General features: G+C 43.5%; 1 protein-coding gene across 1 annotated transcript in view; it reads left to right on the top strand.

The window, feature by feature from the left end:
- The first annotated feature begins 13,964 nt into the window (after positions 1-13,964).
- skia (v-ski avian sarcoma viral oncogene homolog a) overlaps positions 13,965-20,379 on the top strand; it is a 76,245-nt gene continuing 69,830 nt past the window's right edge. Inside the window, exon 1 of the mRNA XM_051426375.1 lies at positions 13,965-15,546. Within this exon, the coding sequence (XP_051282335.1) occupies positions 14,641-15,546 (906 nt within the window). The 5' untranslated portion in view covers positions 13,965-14,640. The remainder of the gene's footprint in view (positions 15,547-20,379) is intronic.

The raw sequence follows: 20,379 nt of genomic DNA, 5'->3' as shown, positions 1-20,379 counted from the left end.
TTGTAAATATACCTTGTAGAGTTCATTCACAGGGAGCTATAGGAACATAAACGACGTTGAATTTCACAGCGCCATGTCTACTTAGTGTCATTGTAAGTTGTGGGTCAATGCTGAACAACATCTTACTGAGGTAAACTGTGCTGTGGAGGTTGATGGACCTTCTTCATTGTAATTTCCAGCATTGTTCTCTCTGTTAGAGAGAACGAAGTTGCAAGTTGTATTGTGGAACAACACTATTAACTGAAACCAAAGTTATTTATAAAAAATAAATAAAAAAAAAGTGTAAACCTCAACAGGCCTCTCTACATCTTCCCTCTCTGTGGCAGCTGATAAGGTGTCTTCATCATCCTCCTGTAATGAAACAGAATGATTGTATATATATTATTATATATATAGTTATATTCTACCCATTATGACAAATCTGTGGAATATTAAGAGTACTTACAACAGCATGGAGGAAGAAGGCTCCACGAGACAGATTACACCATCAGTAACTGGTAGAAGATGAAGATTAGACAGCTGATGATTACCCAGAAAAGTGCCCCACCTAATTTAATATTTTTTTTTACAATAGTGTGCAGGTCCCATCACAATTTCAGTCACCTTAAAATAGATTGATATCTGAAAGCAACAGCAGCCAATTACAAAGAACTGTAGCCTCCTGCTACAAGAAAAACCAGTGTGCCAAGTTGTGTCTAAGATGAATGGGTGGCCATTACTGAGCGAACACACTAGAAAAAGGATTAATGTACATGCCATACATTTGAATAACTTACCTCTTATGTAGGCCCCTGTGTCCTGGGGCGTGGCTGGGTCCGATGAGCTCCCCCCAGAGAGGCCCTCAGCAATGGGTCGCCCACTGTTCTGACTGAGGGCCATCTCTTCAGCCTCTGTGAGAGGTGGTGGTGGTGGACCGCCACCTGTGTGGCGGGCCTCAGCCTTTTTTCTGTTGGCAATAATGGAGGTCAAATTTAAACATATCCAGAAAACACACATTTGGAGACTTGAATGTATAAAAGGTATTTAGGTGTTGCTTTCATGTAGACAATATTAAATACTGGCAGTGTTGGGATTTTTCTTTGTTTAGCAGATTTCCCTAATTACTTAAATATATCTATCACATGTTGAATGTAGCCACTAAATGCTGTTTAATGAGGGCAGGCTAAACAACATCACAATTGCTTGTACTTAAATTATACCTTACCTGTTTGAACTACATTTTTATATTTCATCTTTAGTTGCTGCCAAGTCCGTTTGGTGCCTGTAGGGTTGTACCTGTGCGCACAAACACACATATGGAATATAATTGTTGAATAAGTGGAACATTCAAGACAAAACATTTCTTTTTTTCTCCAATTAATACTCACGCATTGACTCGGTCAGCAATTTTCTGCCACGCGAGCTCCCGCTCTTTTGCTGCTGCCACAGTATTGCTTTTTAAAAAATATATATGCTCACTTTCTGCATATGCGGTCATTAATATTTCCAACTCCACTGGGGAGAAGTAGGAGGATCAAGGCTTTTTGTCACTTGTTGCCATGGTGAATCATGTTATTTGTGTTCCATTGATGAGGGCTGTTTATATCCTCATGCACGGGCTTCACTCAGGGTTACCTTGACTCAGAGTTGATTGAACTAAGTGTTATCACCTGTTCTGAAACCAAAAACTCAGAGCTCAGAGTTGGTCAACCTAGAGTTAAGGTTTTAACTCAGAGTTTGTTAAACCTGCATTTCTGAAACGGGCCCCTGCATGTAAAACTCTGTTGTTTATTCACATTTGTATGTTTGTATTATTGCCATTGTGCACTTGGCTGGTTCTGAAGCGGGGCTTCCCAATGAATAAAAATCATATCACACTTTTGTTCTGAATTGGATTTTAAAATGCATTGACACAGTTTTAACAAATGGATTGACTATGATGCCGCTAAACAGAATCTGACCTACAAGTAAGTCATTTTAAAATTATAGTAGGGAATTGAAAATTACAGTTCTGCAGCTTTCTTTAAAAATGTTGCTGAAAATAATCAGTGTTATAAGGAATGTGAAAAAACCTGAATCCAGTGTTCAGGGAAGAATATAGTATTTTCTGTGCCATCTTATTACTCCTCCTTACTACTAAGATACTAGTATCATATGAAACTAGAGGACCTAACGCATCCTTCAGCACATGGACCGCGGAACGCATCTGAACAAGGGGGGGCCATAATTTCAAGTCACGCGGAGGGGTGGGGGGGCATATGCATTGAAACAGACAATATTACTGATGTATTAAATAACATTGCGGAGCACTTTTTTTTATTCTGACACCACACAGTCACATCTACAGTACACGCATGATGAACACGCACACATGCTTGCTCAGATTAACCCCTCTGATCCCACTCTAACATTCACACACAACAAGCCAAGCCTATTTACACATAAACGCACAGATGAACTATAGCAAACAACAAAGTACATCCAGTCCACAACCACAACCAAAACTCATCTTGCTGCCTTGAATCTAAATCAACATCATAGTCATTATTATCACAAGTCAACACTCTTATCAGACTGATGTGCAGAGCCGCACGCACACACACACACACACACACACACACACACACACACCCAACAACAAAACAAGCGCAGCTGCGCGGTTAGATGAAAAGTAAGCAACACAACAGGCCAATGCCTACTGCAGCCATACCACAGAAAATGACATGTAGGTTATGTAAAAAAAAAAGACTTACATTAGTGGTCCTTGAACTTCCCAAAGACCAGTCTGCGTCGCTCATTTTGCTGGATGAATTCCTTTGCAACAGCAGTCATGTCCACTTGTGCCAGAACATCCCGGTGTATGTGGCTGCACATCAAGTCATTAAGCCTATGTGTCATAGTTGAACGCAGGTATGTTTTGATACGGCGAAGTGTCGAGAGAGATCTTTCAGCTGATGCTGTAGTGACTGGGATTGTGAAAAACAGTTTCAACAGTTTGTCCACTTCTGACTGTAATTCTTTGGCCACAGGGTTAGCATTCATTGCTTCACTTATAAGCCTTACTGATGTTTTTTCAGACTTGGTTTGAATCCCTGATGTCTTTATGGTGTCTGGCAACATGCTCAACACGCAGACTGTCGAAGTCAAAATCCTCTGCGTATAAGGACGTTACAGAAGACGGGAGCGTCACCTGTTTACCAGAGGCCGCTGCGACAAGCAGCTTTCCAAAGTCCATCACAACCCCGAAGTCACTCTGATCAAAACGACGACTCAGTTCATTATTCAGCAAGTCCAGCACCTCAAAGTATTGTTTTCTGTGATACTCTCATGGGCTCTCAAATGTGTGCTCGGTATCCCGCCCCCAAGTCGTTTAGGGAGCCTGCGTTGCCTGGGCAACTGTGGGCCTTCTGTCAAATCTTTGGAGGCTTCAATCACTGACTTGAAGAAGCTGTCAAATGCTTCATCTGACCTCTGTCGCTGAATAAAAGCTTGCGTTACAGCGACTGCACTCTGTGCATCTTGTAGCATTGTGTCAGTGGCTTGTAATGTCTTGGACAGCTGTTCGGTTGGATAGAAAACCAGATAAGCGAGGCGCAGACCGAAATGGGTGCTGAATTTTTCAAGCATGGCCCAAATGCCTCCAGCTTTCAGACCGCATTCATCACGGGATTCTTCTGAAAACTCTTCCATCGCAGTGGCGAGCACCGAGTAGCTGTCAATAACAAATAACAATGACTTTAAAGCGCCAGTTCTCATTGTCCATCGTGTTGGACAAAGGGTTCGCAGGTTTTGTGTGTCTGGTTTCATTTCGTTTTTTAGTGACTGAAATGCATGGTTTCCTTTGGGGGATTGCTTAATCAGGTGTGTCACATCATGCACAATATCCAATGCATCTCGAATCACTTTGCATTTTTTCCCAGCGTCTTGGAGGCATAAGTTTGTCAGTGTGCCAAACAATGCACAAATATAGCTGCAGGATTGTGCACTTTAAAGCTCGCAGCAACTCCCTTCAAGTGATCTGACATGTTGGCAGCGCCGTCGTAAGCCTGCCCTCTGCACAACTCAGGCAATATATTGCACCGTCTCAAAATGTCATTTAGCACAGTGAAAATTGTGTGTGCATCTGTTTTCGGCAAATCAAAAAGACCCACAAAATCTTCACACACCGTGTATGTGTCATCCACCCAGCGAAGTACAGTAACAAGCTGTTCTTTGTTAGCAACGTCTGGTTTCATCCGCGAGTATCGCATAGTATCCATCTCGAATAGGTGACGAAACCTTTCGTAAAACATCAAGTGAAGTCAAGTGGATCATCTCATTAACAATGTCATGACACATGTAATTCTTCTCCTTGAGCCACCGGGACAGTCCTCAGATCTCAGCTGCATCAGCTTGTACAGGTTACTGCACAGTGGGTTGTTACCATCTATGGCTAAACCTTGACCGGCCAAAAAACTCAGAGAAGTTAGTTGTTTTATTAGCATCTCTCTGTTGATCCTCTGGTTTGCTTGTAACTGGGTATCCAGCTGTGTGGCCACGCTGGGCTGCTGTGACACAAACACCTGAAATTGAGCCACACACTCTCTGTGATGTTTGCTTCTGGTATGCTCCTTCAATGTCAGTATAGCATTTTTTCAGTTTTGAAAACCGTGAATGGTGAAAGCAGGCTCCATGTGTTTGTTAATCCCCAGGCCTTTGCTTGCACAGCAGCGACACTGCGTGCAGTAAAGTTTCCTACTTGTTTCACACAATGTCAGCCAGTTAAAATCTTTGAACCACTGATATTGAACTGATCTTGCTCATTGTGAAGAGCCAGTTCCCTGTACCTTTTTGGTCTTCATCAGCACAGCAGGCTCGTGAGGTTGATTAGGCTTTGTGAGATCCCCCCGCAGCACTCACTTGTACAGTGGCTCTCGGTAGCTTGGCTTGAAGCCGGAGGAGAGCAGCTAGCCACGGCTTGGCAAGTCGTCGGAGTCCGTGGTGGAGATGGACGCTCCGGGTCTGTTGTTGAGGCCACAGTGGAAGCTGGAGTAGTTTGCTCATTTTGTTTTGCCTGTTTATTAGTAAAAAAAACGGATATTGACTTCTGTCTCTTCATTTTCTCAGGTAATGCAGCCTGCAGTTTGGCAGGTGCCCGCCGTTAGCTCGCGACAACGCTCACACATGACGTAGTTCATAAACAATGCACGCTAATTTCAAATCATAACGCAGCAGTCAGTGGGAGTTTTTTATCGGCAGCAGTTGGTGAGAGTGAGTGAAGGTGTGTGGTGACTAGTATTGTTTGGCTCGTAAAAACACAGATACAACTTAGGCTTTTATTCATATAAAATAGTGTAGAGTACAAAAGTTACCCGGGCTGTGGCCCCCCTAGCCCCCCCGGTTCCGCGCTCTATGCTTCAGCACCAACCATGTCATGGGAAGGGGGCTAAATATTGCTCCAAAGTTAAGCTAAATGTTGGTGATGGCAAAAATGGCAAAGACATTTTCAAAGGGATCCCTTGACCTCTGACCTCAAGATATGAGTGAAAATGGGTTCTATGGCTACCCACATGTCTCCCTTTTGTAGAAATACCCACTTTATGCTAATCCCATGCAATTTTGGGCAAAAACCATGCAGTTTTTTGCATGTGTTTACAGTGTATAAATTAGGAGTGACTGGAAAGCTGAGACACTTTGTGGCACCCCTGCATAGGTCAGTGCCCCACTGCTGGACTTTAACCAGAAACCCTCCATTTCCCAAACCATGTCCCTTACTGACTGAGTTACTACATGCATAAAGTGCTGCCCCAATGTCTACACAGCCGGCTCGGAAGTAATATAAACAAGAAGTTTGTGTTGTTTCGTCAAAGATGTTGATGGAGAGATGGACATCTGGACTACCTTGTTTAACCACCACCTTACACCATCTTGTAAGTAGTGGAAAAATTAGGGATGGTTTAAGTTCATTAGAGTGCAAGATTCTCTCTAAATGTGTAAAAAGGATGAAACAACACGATCGCGCTCCGCTGTCTGATTGTATCGCCCCTGACTTTTAATACACAAGATATTATGTCACTTTTGCACTTTTGAGTTCTACGCAGTGCACACTGACACTGAAGGTTACATCATATGAGAATGCTCACTGTAATGATAATACTGTGTTCCCTCTGCTAGGACACACATAAAGTGGAAAGTTGAAGTCATAATAATGGTGGGACTTTCTGAGCCTTTTAAGCTTTTGGCCAGAAGAGAGGGACCAACGGAGAGTGGCTACAATTATGCAATGGAAAAAGACAAGGGAAAGCTGGACTGAACGGAAGGAAAAGAAAAGAAAGGAAAGAGGAGAGCATTATTTAAAAGAATGGAAAACAGCACTATGGGAAAACCTGCCACTTTGAAATAAGGTGAGAGCATTTTTTGGAAACAGTGCCCCATAAGATGAGTATTCCAGAAGGACCGCTCCTGAAATGCTGACATCGGCCAATCAAGTTTTTTTCTCCTTCGACCACAGAGGGGAAGAAACACAAAAGCAGAGCAGTGGGCCAGACCTGTGGTACATAGTGCTACTCTGGGAAAAAGCAATCCGGCGCCTGGAAAGAAACGTTATGTCATCTGTCCCACGTGATGCTGTGTTGTGTTCTGCTGCCATGGCGACGGTGAAGATGATGAGGAGAGTAAAACTGAGGTAGCAGCAGCCTTAACCGTTTACCTTGAAGAAATACACCAAGTGTTCAGGAGGTTATACCATCGGTCAACTCCAACACTCCACAGAGTGATGAGAACATTAACACACCATTCAGGTGTTCCTGCTAAATTGCCACTTTGAGGACTGGCCTTTAAAGTCCCCTCCACTCAAAGTGTTTTTCTTCTTGTCCCTACAGTGTGATGTTTGAATGCTGCATGTGCACAGTTCAAAGCAGGTGACATGAAACAGAAAGCAAAGTGCTGTTTGCCTCTGCGTATTTATGTGGTCCTGTAAAAACAGGCAGCTAGGAAAGGACTTGTGATAGCCAATAATACTGAATGTGTGTTAGGTCTATGGTGACCAGACGTCCCAAAAGATTTGTGACAGTCCCGAATTATGACACTGTGCTTCATATCATCCTCCCTCAAATTATGTGATCATGCCCACCCCCAACTCCCCTGTACCGATTTTCACCTGGAGCTCCTCGTGAACAGACAGACAAATACAGCTCTCAATGCAGACGGAGGCCAGTTTGGTTTTTTGGACTGGTTTGGCTCCTGGCATCCTGGTGCTACCATTAGCAGCAGTTAGCCACTTTTACCAACAAGTACATCAGGAGCCTCCATAAATCACCTCTGTACCGCTGTCATCAAATTGGGCTCCATCTGATTCCAAGCCTGTGTTCGGTCCTGGTCTGGCTATGTTCACTTGGAGGCTGCTGACCCTGTTTCCTTGCATGCTAATGGCAGCTACACAGGACATCAGAGGGAAAACCAGACAATGTTTTGTCCATGAAATATGATCCAGTTTAATCCAATTCGCTGATAAAGTTGTGTTTTTGTAACCAGTGAGACTCAGCCCCAAGAAACACTGTCGCTAGCTAGCTAGCTAGCTAAGAAATCTAAGCTCTGTACAGCTGAAAGTTGAAGATTGATTAAGAGGTGAATGTCGTGATTGGTCGAAATTGGTTGGTTCAAGACCGTCATGTTCACCATGAGCGGCAGATAATGTGTAAAGAGAGTGAAGGGCAACAAATAAAGAAGTATGCACGTACATGATGAGCACAGAGGAGCTCTTGGGGGTGGGGTGATGAGAGCAGGAAGACAAGCAGTGCATGCTGGAAACATTATGAATCATTGATAACAAGGCTTGGCATACACTCCATACTGTCTAGCAGCTTTGGCCTTGATATGATGATAAGCCTGAAGGAAACACAAGATTTGTATCTCGCTTGTATCCATTACCACTTGATGTACACACACAGACAGTGAGGCAGTATGCCAGTGTGGTACTGTAGGCCCACATCCAGACTGTAGCTGCCAGAGCTCAATGCTGGCTGAAAGGATGGCTTCATGCCAGACTGATAAGCCCAGTGGAGGCTCCGGTCCCCCTCAGAAAAGGTCACTCACAGTATCTGCCAGCTGAGTGGGATCGAGTCCAGCCCTGTGGCTCCAACACTGGAACCATCACTGACCATGACGACGATGATGATGATGATGATGATGATGTGATGCAGTTTATGTGAACTCTAGAAATAAAAGTTGCTCAACAATTTGGTAAAGACTTATTGGCTTTTCACAGAGTGAGATGAGAAGCCTCATGTCTGTGTGTTAAGTACAGAGCTGGAGTAAGGATGTGGTTAGCCTAGCTTAGCATAAAGATTGAAAGCAGGGGGAACTAGCCTGGCTCCGTCCCAAGTTCAAAAGTACACCTACCAACTACTCTAAAGCTCACCAATCAACATATTGTATTTTGTTTTGTTTAATCTATTAAAAAAACTAATTGAAAAATAACAAGTTTGTGTTTTTTAGGGGGGTTCTGTGCTTTATTGAAAACAGTAGTTTATGTGCAGCTTCCAACTATATTACCAGATACCCCGAGGGCAGGGGCAGAGCCGGACATTGTACACATTCAGGGTTTAGCCCAAACCTAGGGGGATCAGGGGCATGCTCTCCATTTACAGATGTTTTTCAGATCACACATTTTCCTGGTCTGCATTTTGGAAAACATGTTCTGTATGAATGAAATGAACAGTGTTTTTGTTACTGTCTTCAGCTCAAGCTGGAACTGAAAATATTGGTCCCAGAACTCCAAATCATTTAAACTCCATTGTTCATTCATGCGCACAAAGAACTCCATTCTTTCTCATACTAACTTAAGAGTGTTGGGGAGTAGTGAACTAGTAGTGTAACTAGATTTTGCAGTAGCTGTGTGGCAGAGGTGGGACAAACGTTTTACTTTTACCTCACCATCACTACACACCTTCTCAGCATCCAAACTGGTGAATGCCAGTATGTTTTACTGTTTTGAGTGCATTTCAGAGCCTGGACTTTTTCACTTTTACTTGAGTAACAAGTTCAATCAGTACTTCTACTTTTAGTCTTTTTTATACAAGTGTCTGTACTTCAAGTTGAGTAAAGAATGTTCGTACTTTTGCATCACATCTGCTTGCTGGTAGTTCACCTACATTCATATTTGCATAGTTGTTCAAATAGGTAAAGGACTCTTTTTGCCATTTTCTTGTGTACTCAACTATGAAACTACAATCATTTTGGGCCATGACACTGACTGACAAAAGCTATTTTACTTATGAGTGCACTGCAAAAACAGCCCTCCTAGATACAAATATCCTTAAATGTAATCCAATTTTCTTATATTAAGCCAAAAAATAAGAATTCTAGAATTCTTAAAACTAGTGTGAGAGTGGGGCGCGGGCGTGACGTCAGTGAGGGGCGACATTGTTATTGTTTTCAGAATTCGCGGGTGTGTGAAGAAAAATAAATGGAGTGTGTTGCTCAGCTCCAAAGAGTATTATGTTTGTGAGTTTTTGTCAGCAGAAAAGAGTGACTTTAGAAGCCCTGAACACCTCGGAACGCTACACTAGCATAAAAATCAAGCCACTGAAAGACTGTTATGGACCTTAATATTAGAAGAAAATTAGGAAAACTCTAACTATTTAAGATAGACTTTCTTAAAATAAGTATTTTGGTCACTTTATTGAGCTCTGAACCTTAATGTAAGATTAATAATTAGCTAAATAAAATCTTACAATAAGACACAATTTCTTCAATTAGCATAATAAAAACAAGTGACTTTGTCTTAAATGAAGGCACCAGTAGCATTCTTATTTGTAGCATTTTACAGATTTACAGATTACTTTTCTAATGCAAAACATGTTTGACACGATTATTTTTCTTTTGATTCTTTTTTTCTTTTTTTCTTTTTTTACCAGAAACAAGTCTTTTTACTTTCTGCAGTGAGATGCTTGCACTTTCCCATGACATATTTTTTTGGTTTGGTGAAGAAGTGGGCATTTTTTGTAATAAACTCAATTGAGTGGCATTTTCTTTGCTGGAATGTGGCTCATTTAGGAGGATCTATTGTCAGAAATAGACTATAATATTCATAGGTATATTTTCATTTGTTTATAACCACCTGAATAAGAATCATTGTGTTTTTGTTCCCTTAGAATGAGCTGTTTATATCTACAGAGAGAGCGGATCCTCTGCTATGGAGTCCACAATGTTGAACCATGTTTCTACAGTGTATGTGTCTTCCCAGAACAGACAAACCAAACACTGGCTGTACATAGGGCCTTTTGCGGCCACTGTAGTTTCTCCTACACTTTTCATTCCCAGGTCATCATATGCAACAACTTCCCCACTAGATGCCACTGAATCCTACACACAGGTCCTTTAACACTTGGAATTACAACCTCAAATTTAATGTCAAAATCATTGAGCAGTATCAGTTTTTGGGACATTGTAATAAGGATAAATGATTACCCATCCACAACAATATTCAGGACAGACACTGACTAGAATGCACTGTTATTTATTAGTTTTATTGTCCCTGATCCTTGGCCATTGTTCTATTAGACAACTTTACTTAACATTTACTTTTCTTCACAGAAGAAACCAAATGCTGAGATATTGGCCTATACACCTTAAAAGACCACACAACCCCCCAGGAGGCTTTAGTGACCCCTAGTCTGGGCCCTGACCCCCTGGTTGGGAGCCACTGCCCCAGAGGGCGCTTTAGAATGATTTCTCCACTGGAAGGGATTCCTGGAGGGCACTTTATCATGTTTTATTTACTATAGGGGCATCCAAGAGGGCACTTTTGCTAAGTTTTTTTTAACCTGCGTCCATTAGGGAAGGACATGAAGAAAAATTGGTATTGGTTCCATGTTGATGTGGTTTTGTAGTTCTTACAGCATGATTGATACCAATTCCCCCCCCAAAAAAAACCTTTTAAAAGTGAGACTGAAAAATTCAACTTTATACAAGTAACGTTAACTTCATTAATTCAGTCGACTTTTAATCCCTGTCCAAGTCATATTTAAGACATGTTACAGCCTAAAATTCACATTATTGGATTTCTGAAGGACACCCTGCAATTGGAATTAGAATTAATCGACAAAAAACTCTATTAATCATCTATTAATGTAAGCAGAATAGAACAACAATGTACCAGATGTTTTTCCGTCATGGAAACAGAATTCCAGTGGGAATTTTAGGATAAATTTTCAATTCAATTCAATTCAGTTTTATTTGTATAGCGCCAATTCATAACAGAAGTTATCTCAGGACACTTTTCAAATAGAGCAGGTCTAGACCGAACTCTTTAAAACATTAATTACAGAGACCCAACAGTACCACCATGAGCAAGACCTTGGCGACAAGGGCAAGGAAAAACTGCCTGTTAAAAGGCAGAAACCTAGGACAGATCCTCCGGCTCTAGGTGGGTGGTCGTCTGTCTCGACCAGTTGGGGTGAGAGAGAGAGAGAGAGAGAGAGAGAGAGAGAGAGAGAGAGAGAGAGAGAGAGAGAGAGAGAGACAGAGAGAGAGAGAGAGACAGAGAGAGACAGAGAGAGACAGAGAGAGAGAGAGACGGAGAGACAGACAAACAGGTGCACAGCATATATAAATAAAGGATGTATAAAGCTTATTGGATTTTAGACTTTTTAAGAGCCTGCAGACACTGTGTAATTAAAGCATCCTATTGTTGGCATGTATTTGGTTTATTTTATGACATATTTATCGTGCTACTTCCTCTTTTTCTCTATACATAGACACATCAGCATACACTTCTTGACACTGCCTGAGGAACAGTGCCAAGCTTGAAACACGTCGCAGTCTAACGTGGCTGCTGATCCAAACCTTTTTTGTCCACTTCGTGCCATCAAGTGCCTGCATTTGAGCACTCTTTGAACATAATAAACTTTCTCACTGTTATGCATTCTTTGTCTCCTCCCACTTAGGAAGGCTTTTTTTCCCACTTTTCTGGATTCCTATTTTATTGGAATATATTGTATTTTAATCTGTAGATTCATAAATGTAATCTTACACTTGTGCCTCAGACCCTGCTGGCCTGCACTGGGGACTCCTTCCAGGTCTTGCCCCTGCCATCATGTTGCAGTTGCAGCAGTGTTTGGCTAGGAGGCGCCACAGGAACAGCAAACTGCTCCATCAGTGCTGGAGTTGAACTTGCTCTGGACACATGACCTCCTGAGGCTGGGCCCCTGGGTTGGATTACTATCGATCAGTAATATATTACTTCTCATCTACTGTAACTTTTTCACTCCCTATAATACGATTTAGAGTGTTAATGTAGGGTTGATGAGTCAACTGTAACTCCTCTGGATATTTCAGAATGAGGTGGGCTGTTACACTTTTACATAATGTGCCCCCAAAACTCATCACTTACTCATCCCTGAACAAAACACCAGGCAAATATTACATCTAATCCAATGGTAACTGAAGCTTTAACTGTGCATTTCTAGGAGCAAACTGTGTAAAATTCTGTACAAACGGCCATTGCAGAGAGATTACACTTTCTGTGTGTACAAGTTTAAAGTGGAAAGAATAAATAAAGACTTAAAATCTAGACTTGCTCTACTTATTGATGTTTACTGTGCTAGGGATGTGACCGCCCCTCACAGTTTCTGATAGTCGATCTGTGAAAAACCGAAAGGAGAAAGAAGATTCTCTCGTCATTTCATTAGCAATATTGTCTCTCAAGGTCGCCAACACATGAAACTTGTTTATTCGCCGCTACTTGCCAAACAATTTTAACACATTCGAGCAGGATGGAAATAAATAAACCGCAGTCAGTCGTGCAATTTGCGTTTCCCCTTCCAAAGCTAAATTTGTCTTGTCTCGCAAGACACCACCCATCCTCTTTGGGCTTTTTTTCTCCCTCTCTACAGCCGTGAACCGTTCTCTATATTCTTCTGCTACATTCGCGGCCCATGGTAAATATGAGCTTCCTGTGTGGAAATCCCGTTCACTGACGACCCTGACGTCGATGTCGCCTGCTATCACATGTGGAAACTGCATGATGGTTTCAAATAGTCAGTAACTGGGACACATATGAATGCAGCATTAGTAAAAGCTTTATTTGTTTTTATTTACAGCAATATGTAAAGAAAAACAAGGGGAAATAATCTTAAATGTCACTAAGAAGCATTGGTGTAACTGCCTTCTATAAGATAACACAACAGTGTGACCTTACAAAAGAACATGCTCAGTGTATTTTTAAAGAAAACCTGATTTTAATGCTGTTAATAATCCCAATTTCTACCAAATAGAAACGTAATCTGCCTACATCTTTTTTCCTTTTACCTTTTCTGTATCCTGATTATGTGACTCAGTTACTCTGTTACTCTCCAAGCCTGGGCTTCAGCGATAGAACAACTATCCATCAGTGTAAGAAGAAAAAATAGATTACAAGTAAAAGTCAAACATTCAGAATTAAAAGTACAGAGGTATTAGAACATAAATGTACAAGGATCGAGGATATGTATAATAAGTATACCACACAGGTCTGACAACGAAATGAAAGCTTGCAGTCCCTTATACACACATAGCCTAGAAAAAGATAAATTTATATTTATTATAATAAGTCACACACATTCACACGCCTCTGAGCCACAGCTGCCCCATGTATGTATTATTATGTATGTAGCGGCTACCTCTTTTGTTTTTTCTATTTTTAATGAAAATATGACAAATTACCTTGTATCCTAGTATAAACACTTTGTATATAAACACTTAATCTGCCAACTAACTATAGCTGTCACATAAGAGTAAAAACTACAACATTTCCCTCAGTATAAAACACAAAACAGCATAAAACGGTAAGAAATACTCTAGGATAAGTAAAGTAACATTTTACTGTAGGAAAGTTTAAAATGAACGTCTCATACACTTTCCCATACGACGTGAACGCAGCACCCGTCCTCCCTTCTCTCCCCTCGCTTCTTCTCCCTCTCCTCCGCTCTGTGCAGGGCAGTAGGGGGTGATGGCTTGTTCCTGGAAGAGCCCAGCCTGCCTGCAGAGTCACTCACATTCCTGGCTGGGATTCAATGACTGAGCCAGACACACAAACACAGAGGGAGGAGGAGGGGGCGCGTGAGAGAGCGCGCGCGAGAGAGAGAGACCTAGACGGAGCGCGAGGGAGAGAGAGCGAGCCATAGACTGGGGGGAGGTGGGGGGGTGGAAGAGAGCGCGAGCGAGGTAGCGCGAGCAGGCTGGCTCTCAGACTTCTCATCTCCATACAGTCAGAGTGAACTGCGGGGGCAGACGGAGTGGATTGCTGCAGTCCTCGACAGCGGAAAGAGCCTCAAATAAGGATTTTTTATCGAGCTGTATCGACTCACAACTCCCGCTTTTGTTCCATTTTCGCCTACTTCGTTTTGGAATTCGACAAACGGAACTTTTCGCTTCTCTGGAGTTTGGAGAAACGCTTTTTTTCAGATATGGACAGTCGGCGACCCGCTGCAGGGAGCGACTGGCCGATGTTCACTCAGTAGTCACGGGAATAAAACTGTAAACTCGCCGTCTGGGACTTTTTACTGGATGTTTGATGAAGTGCTTAGCTATTTCGGTCAGTTCTGGGACACCGTGGATTTACCAGGTTCAGGAACGGATAGATACACGCGAATCCCGGTCGACGACAAGAAGGATTTACGCTTCTAAAGTTGCAGGAAAAACATGGAGACTGTAAGTCGGCAGAGCTTCCAGCCTCATCCGGGACTGCAACAAACTCTCAAGCAGTTTCACCTCAGCTCTATGAGCTCTCTGGGCGGACCGGCGGCTTTCTCTGCCCGGTGGCAACATGAGCTCCTCTTCAAGAAGGACGGTAAGGAGCCCGAGCCGGTCCTGCAGCATCTGCCGCCGCCGGTAATGCCGGGCCCACTGTTCATCCCGTCGGACCGCTCCACGGAGAGGTGCGAGACGGTGCTGGAGGGCGAGACCATCTCTTGCTTTGTGGTCGGCGGGGAGAAGCGGCTGTGCCTGCCGCAGATCCTCAACACGGTGCTGCGGGACTTCAGCCTGCAGCAGATCAACTCCGTGTGCGACGAGCTGCACATCTACTGCTCCCGGTGCACGGCGGACCAGCTGGAGATCCTCAAAGTCATGGGGATCTTGCCCTTCTCGGCGCCGTCCTGCGGCCTCATCACCAAGACGGACGCGGAGCGGCTCTGCAACGCCCTGATCTACGGAGGCGCCTACCCGCCGCGCTGCAAGAAGGAGCTGAGCGGAGGCTCGCTGGAGCTGGAGCTCACCGAGAGGAGCTTCAAAGTCTACCACGAGTGCTTCGGCAAGTGCAAGGGCTTGTTCGTGCCGGAGCTGTACACCAGCCCCAACGCAGCGTGCATCCAGTGCATGGACTGTAGACTCATGTACCCGACCCACAAGTTCGTGGTGCACAGTCACAAGGCGCAGGAGAACAGGACTTGCCACTGGGGCTTCGACTCGGCCAACTGGAGGGCGTACATCCTCCTGGGCCAGGATTACACGGGGAAAGAGGAGAAGGCCCGTCTGGAGCAGCTCCTGGACGAGATCAAGGAGAAATTTGACTTCGCCAACAAGTACAAGAGGAAAGCATCCTCCAGGGTGAGTTGCTCCTCGTGCTCTATCTCACCATGGACGTTTTTCATTTCTGTGTGTCTCGCGCTTACAGTACTTTTTGGTTTGTTTTCATTCCCCCCATTATCAGGCTCCAGTTTATGCACTGCAGCTCGTTTTGATTGCCATTCATTTCCCTGCTCAGCTTACTTACAGTGCATTATAGCCTACACCCCCCATAACAGCACAGACCAAAACACAAACCTTCAAATGCACTAATATCCAGCTGGTTGATCCATTCAGTGTATTGAACACCACTAGAGATTGTTCCTGCTGGAAGGTGTGCTGTAGATATTGGTTGTGATTAGAGTCAGTTAGTTGTCAGCTATTACATTTATCTCCGATTGCTTTAATAATTAATTTCAACATTCAGATTGATCTCAGTCCTCTATGACTATGACTAAACTGAATATCTTTGGGTTGTGGACAAAACAAGATATTTGAGGACGGCTCCTTGGAGAAATAGTGATCATCGGTTTTTGACATTTTCAATAAATCAATAATGAAAATAATCATTTTAGCCATAGTGGTGATTCTCAGCCAGTGGTCCTGGGAATCCCAGATGTCCATTTGGAGGGTTTCCCCACAGAGTGCATAGAAAGGGTTAATTTCCTTTACTCATTTTAAAAAATCATCTATCTTATCATATGGGTGTCAGTATATGTGGGGGTACCCAGTGCCAGCCTCCCTCCTGTATTAGGAACCACTCAGTATTTGGTCACCGTTGACATATTGTTGCTAATTGGACCTCACCTAGCAGTGACAACAAAACGCCTCTGGTGGCAGTAAAGCCATTATTTGTGAAACACCTCTCTTTATTGGCCTGCACTGTAAATACAATCTCATTTACCAACAAATGGCTCAATGGGAAATGGTAAACAGCAGCTGGGGGGGGGATTAGACACAACTTCAGACGCAAGTGAGGAAATAATTCCTCTTCCTCCTTCAGATTAAATGGCATTTCTTTTCCACTCAAACACTCTCCTGAGTGGGAATGAAGCTGTCTCTTCCTCAGTCTACATTCTGGTTGCTTTCTCAGTGTGTGTGTGTGTGTGTGTGTTCCCATGGGAGGGGATATACTCAGTCAGCAGTGAGAATATACTTATTATGACCAAATTGGCTGCTTTCTTGTTTGTGTGTGTGCTCGCGGAGCCTCGTGTGTCACATTAAATGTATGCAATGTTCGTCTGGCTGTTATGTGTCTCGCTTCCTGTGGGTTTAATCAGTGCTAATATCAGCGTCAAAGGGCCTTTAATTTGTTGGTATCCACATCCTCTGATTCTCTTTTTTTTCTTCGAGTTAGCTGTAAACTATTTGAATAATCAGAACTGGAGCATCCGTGTAGGTTTTTGGCTCGGCCGATTTCCTGTGGTTTTTTTGTGATCAGATACGAGACTTCCGACCAAATGAAGTAGTTTTAGGCTTCCAATCTGGTTTTGCACACTGCTGCCCCCACCGCTGCTTTTCAGGCTAACTTGATTGCTTGACGGGATTATGATCTGTATTTTGGTGTGCAGGCAGGAGTTTGGAGAGAGTGATAAAAGAAACCCCACCCCCGACTCACCCCTAGAGGGGGAAAAAAGGCTAGTGCAGCCATTTGCATGAACTGTTACACATGAATGGAGTTGATGAAGCAGGGTTTAGAAGTATTGTGGTGGAAACATAATATGATCCCAACAAAGGGGAGCATTCAGCAAACACCACCCCCCAAAACATCCACCTACCCCAGGCCAGCCACCCACCTCAGACATACACGCACTCACACTCATCCTCCCTCCCCCTCTCTTACCTACTTTTTACTCCTGTCTGATTGGAACCAAAGTGGACTTGTGGGGGCAGCAGACATGTTGATGAGGCACAGAAAGCAACTGCAAAAGTGTTTCCAAGCAGCTTCCCTCCACTCCTCCACTGAGGCTTCTTTCAAAGGAATCTGCCAAAGAAAGAGAAATCCTTGAAGACCCTCGAAGTCCTGGAGAGTGCCAAAGTCCTGCCATGCATGGTGAATACCCACTCTTGGCACACACTTTCATTCAGACTCGAGTGGGCACACCTCAAGGACCCCCACTTTTCAGGGGCCTCTTCTATTTTTATAAGTGCCGACAGGGCACCCAAGTGTTAAGCCCGAGGCTCATTTAAGCCTCTACCCCGCTTTTTAATTCGACTCCTCCTTTTCCCCCTCAAGTAGCCTGTTTCAAGAAACGCTAATGAGGGAATGCATGCTGGGTAGGTGTTCAGGAATATTGCTAAACTTATGGCAACAGAGCTCCCCTTTGTCAGCACATTTCAGCACAGCCGAGGCCCTTTGAAAATGTTCTTGGGAGGATGTGAGGCAAAGTGCTAGACTGCGTCGCACTGCCTTCCACCTTTCAGCGACACAAGAAAATGCCATCATCTGCATGCTGCCGGCAGAGGAACCGGGCGGCTCCGTGAATATTAATGAGGGCGTTACAAAAGTGTTAGCAGCAGTCTCACATGCAGACAGACACAGGAAGTGATATTGCCGCACTTCCCTCCTTGCAGACGGTTTTTTGAGAGCTTCCTTCTGAGACGCACACATGCGTGTATCTGAATCACAGAGTGTTTGAGTGAAAAGAGCGTTTCACTTTTTGCTGTGAGTGTGAATTTGCAGTAAAAGTTTGTTCTTCGTTCTTATCTTGTGTGATGTGAGCGCCGCCGCCGATTGTAAACACTGAAATGCAGAGAAATATTCAATTGTTTAAATGAGTTTATACACTGGGTGTGGAACACTCCTGCCAGCCCTTGGCTGTGAGTCTTTTGGTTTCTGGCTGGTACACATGTGGGTGGCACACATAATCAGTGGCTTTCCGCATCAGGATGTTTAGATAAGGATTGCGGCTGCAGATTTAGTATGTTTCTAACTTTATAATTCACCCTCAAGATGATGTGATTTCTACCCAATCCGTCTGTTTAAGGGAGATATGAAAAAGAGACAGAGGGTGGAGGAAGGGGGGGTCACTGGCTGCTCAAGCTTGACTCATACTTTGGTTTAAAACCAGCGAGTTTACGTCAGACTGAATGGCAGGGATCCTGTTCAGTCTCAATCTATGTTTGTAACAGCTCCTCTAGTTTTGGAAAAAGAGCGACTTTTCTTTGATGAAGTCATGGAATTAGGCAAAAAAATTTTTTTGCAGATGAATGCTCATTCATTAGAGTCAGACAGGCAGCCGGTCTGTGCTTACATTCCAGACCTGCCACTCCTTCAGAGAGTTGGAGATGTTTAACACAACCGATATATAAAACAGTCCTACTGGGCTTGAATGAAACATGTCCTTACAGTCAACCATGACTGTTGATAACAGTCAAGGAAGTCCAGATTTCCTCCTTATTCAATGATTAATTTTCATTCTGAAGTGGTGGGAAGTGATTTGTTTAGAGACAGACGTCTAGAACCCAGACAGAACAATAAAGCAGGGTAGAAGCCATTTTGTGTTTATGCTCCACATATGCTGTGGTACTGTGTTGACACCCAGCACATTCCTGCAGGCTGTTTCCATGCTTTATCCTGTGGCTCGTTGCAGAAAAAGAAACTAAAGCCGACTACTTTTGTAATGTGGAACTACTAAGCACTGGAAATGGTCAAAATTAGACCAAACTTTTGTCATTTGTCGGCTGGTTTGAAATAGGGCTGCAACTAACCATTATCGATTAATCTGCATATTATTAGTTACCAATTAGTTGTTTGCTCCATAAAACATAAAAAAATGTGGATCAGTGTTTTCCAAAGCCCAAGGTGATGTTCTCAAATGTCTAGTTTTGTCCACAAGCAAATAAATTTAGTCTACTGTCATAGAGGACTAAAGAAAGCAGAAAATATTCCCATTTAGGAAGCTAGAATTTCCTTAACAAATTACTCAAACTGATTCAACAATTATCAACATAGTTGGTGATTGATTAGTTGACAGCTATGCAGCTCTACTCCCAAAGTGTTGGACCTAAATATTTTGCTGCAATTCTCTAATGTGCAGGAGCTAAAACTTCCCTTTTTCATTTCCAAACCACCCCCACCCCTGAGAAGCCCCCACTGCTGCTTGGGATGTCTGGCCTCCAGCTGAAGGGGCCGCTTGTTTCAGGAGGGAGGCGGGGCAGTGGTGGTGGGGGCTCAGAGGAAGTGAACTCCCCAAGGGGATATAGGCCCATGTCCTGTTTCATATGCAAGGCGCAGTGTTGGCTAAGCCTGCTGACAGCCAGCCATGTCCACACGGTGGACAGGACAACAGCTGGTAGCTGTGCATTTCAATGGCTACTGAGGGAATATTTCCATTCTCTTTTTATGGCTGTTTGGAAAACCGTGACCATTGCAAAAGTCTGCTGCAGAGCTTTACTCTGCTCTGATGGTGTGGGTGTGAGGAAAAGTGTCTTGAAGAGAGTCAATTCTGCATTTTCAGTTTTGATGGTTCTCTTTTTTTGCTCTTCAAAAACTGGAATTTGTCCTCTGTGCTTTGAAAAGGAGGAAGCTACCAATTCAATTAGGCCCGTATAATGAGTTCTGTGGCCCGGCCAGGCTGCCAGTCTGGGTTTCTAATGGAGGACAGTCCGTCCATGCTGTGAGGCAAGACTGAGGGTCAGAGAGATCAATGCCACATTGACATTTGAGTGTCTTTATGTTAAGAGTGATTGAAAACTCCATCACTCCTCGAGCTCAGTTAAACTGGAGTGACAGACCAACACAGAACACCTCCCCTCTGTGGAGTTCACTAGCTAGCTGCCTCTGAAGTAAATGATACGATCTTGTCAAAAATATAGCTATAAATATATATATATGTTCTGGATTGACCTAAATGAATGCATTGCATTTTCAGA

This window comes from Dicentrarchus labrax, unplaced genomic scaffold (genome assembly GCF_905237075.1).
Source record: "Dicentrarchus labrax unplaced genomic scaffold, dlabrax2021, whole genome shotgun sequence".
In the NCBI taxonomy this organism is placed as follows: domain Eukaryota; kingdom Metazoa; phylum Chordata; class Actinopteri; family Moronidae; genus Dicentrarchus; species Dicentrarchus labrax.
This window is presented reverse-complemented; position numbering and strand designations above follow the sequence as displayed.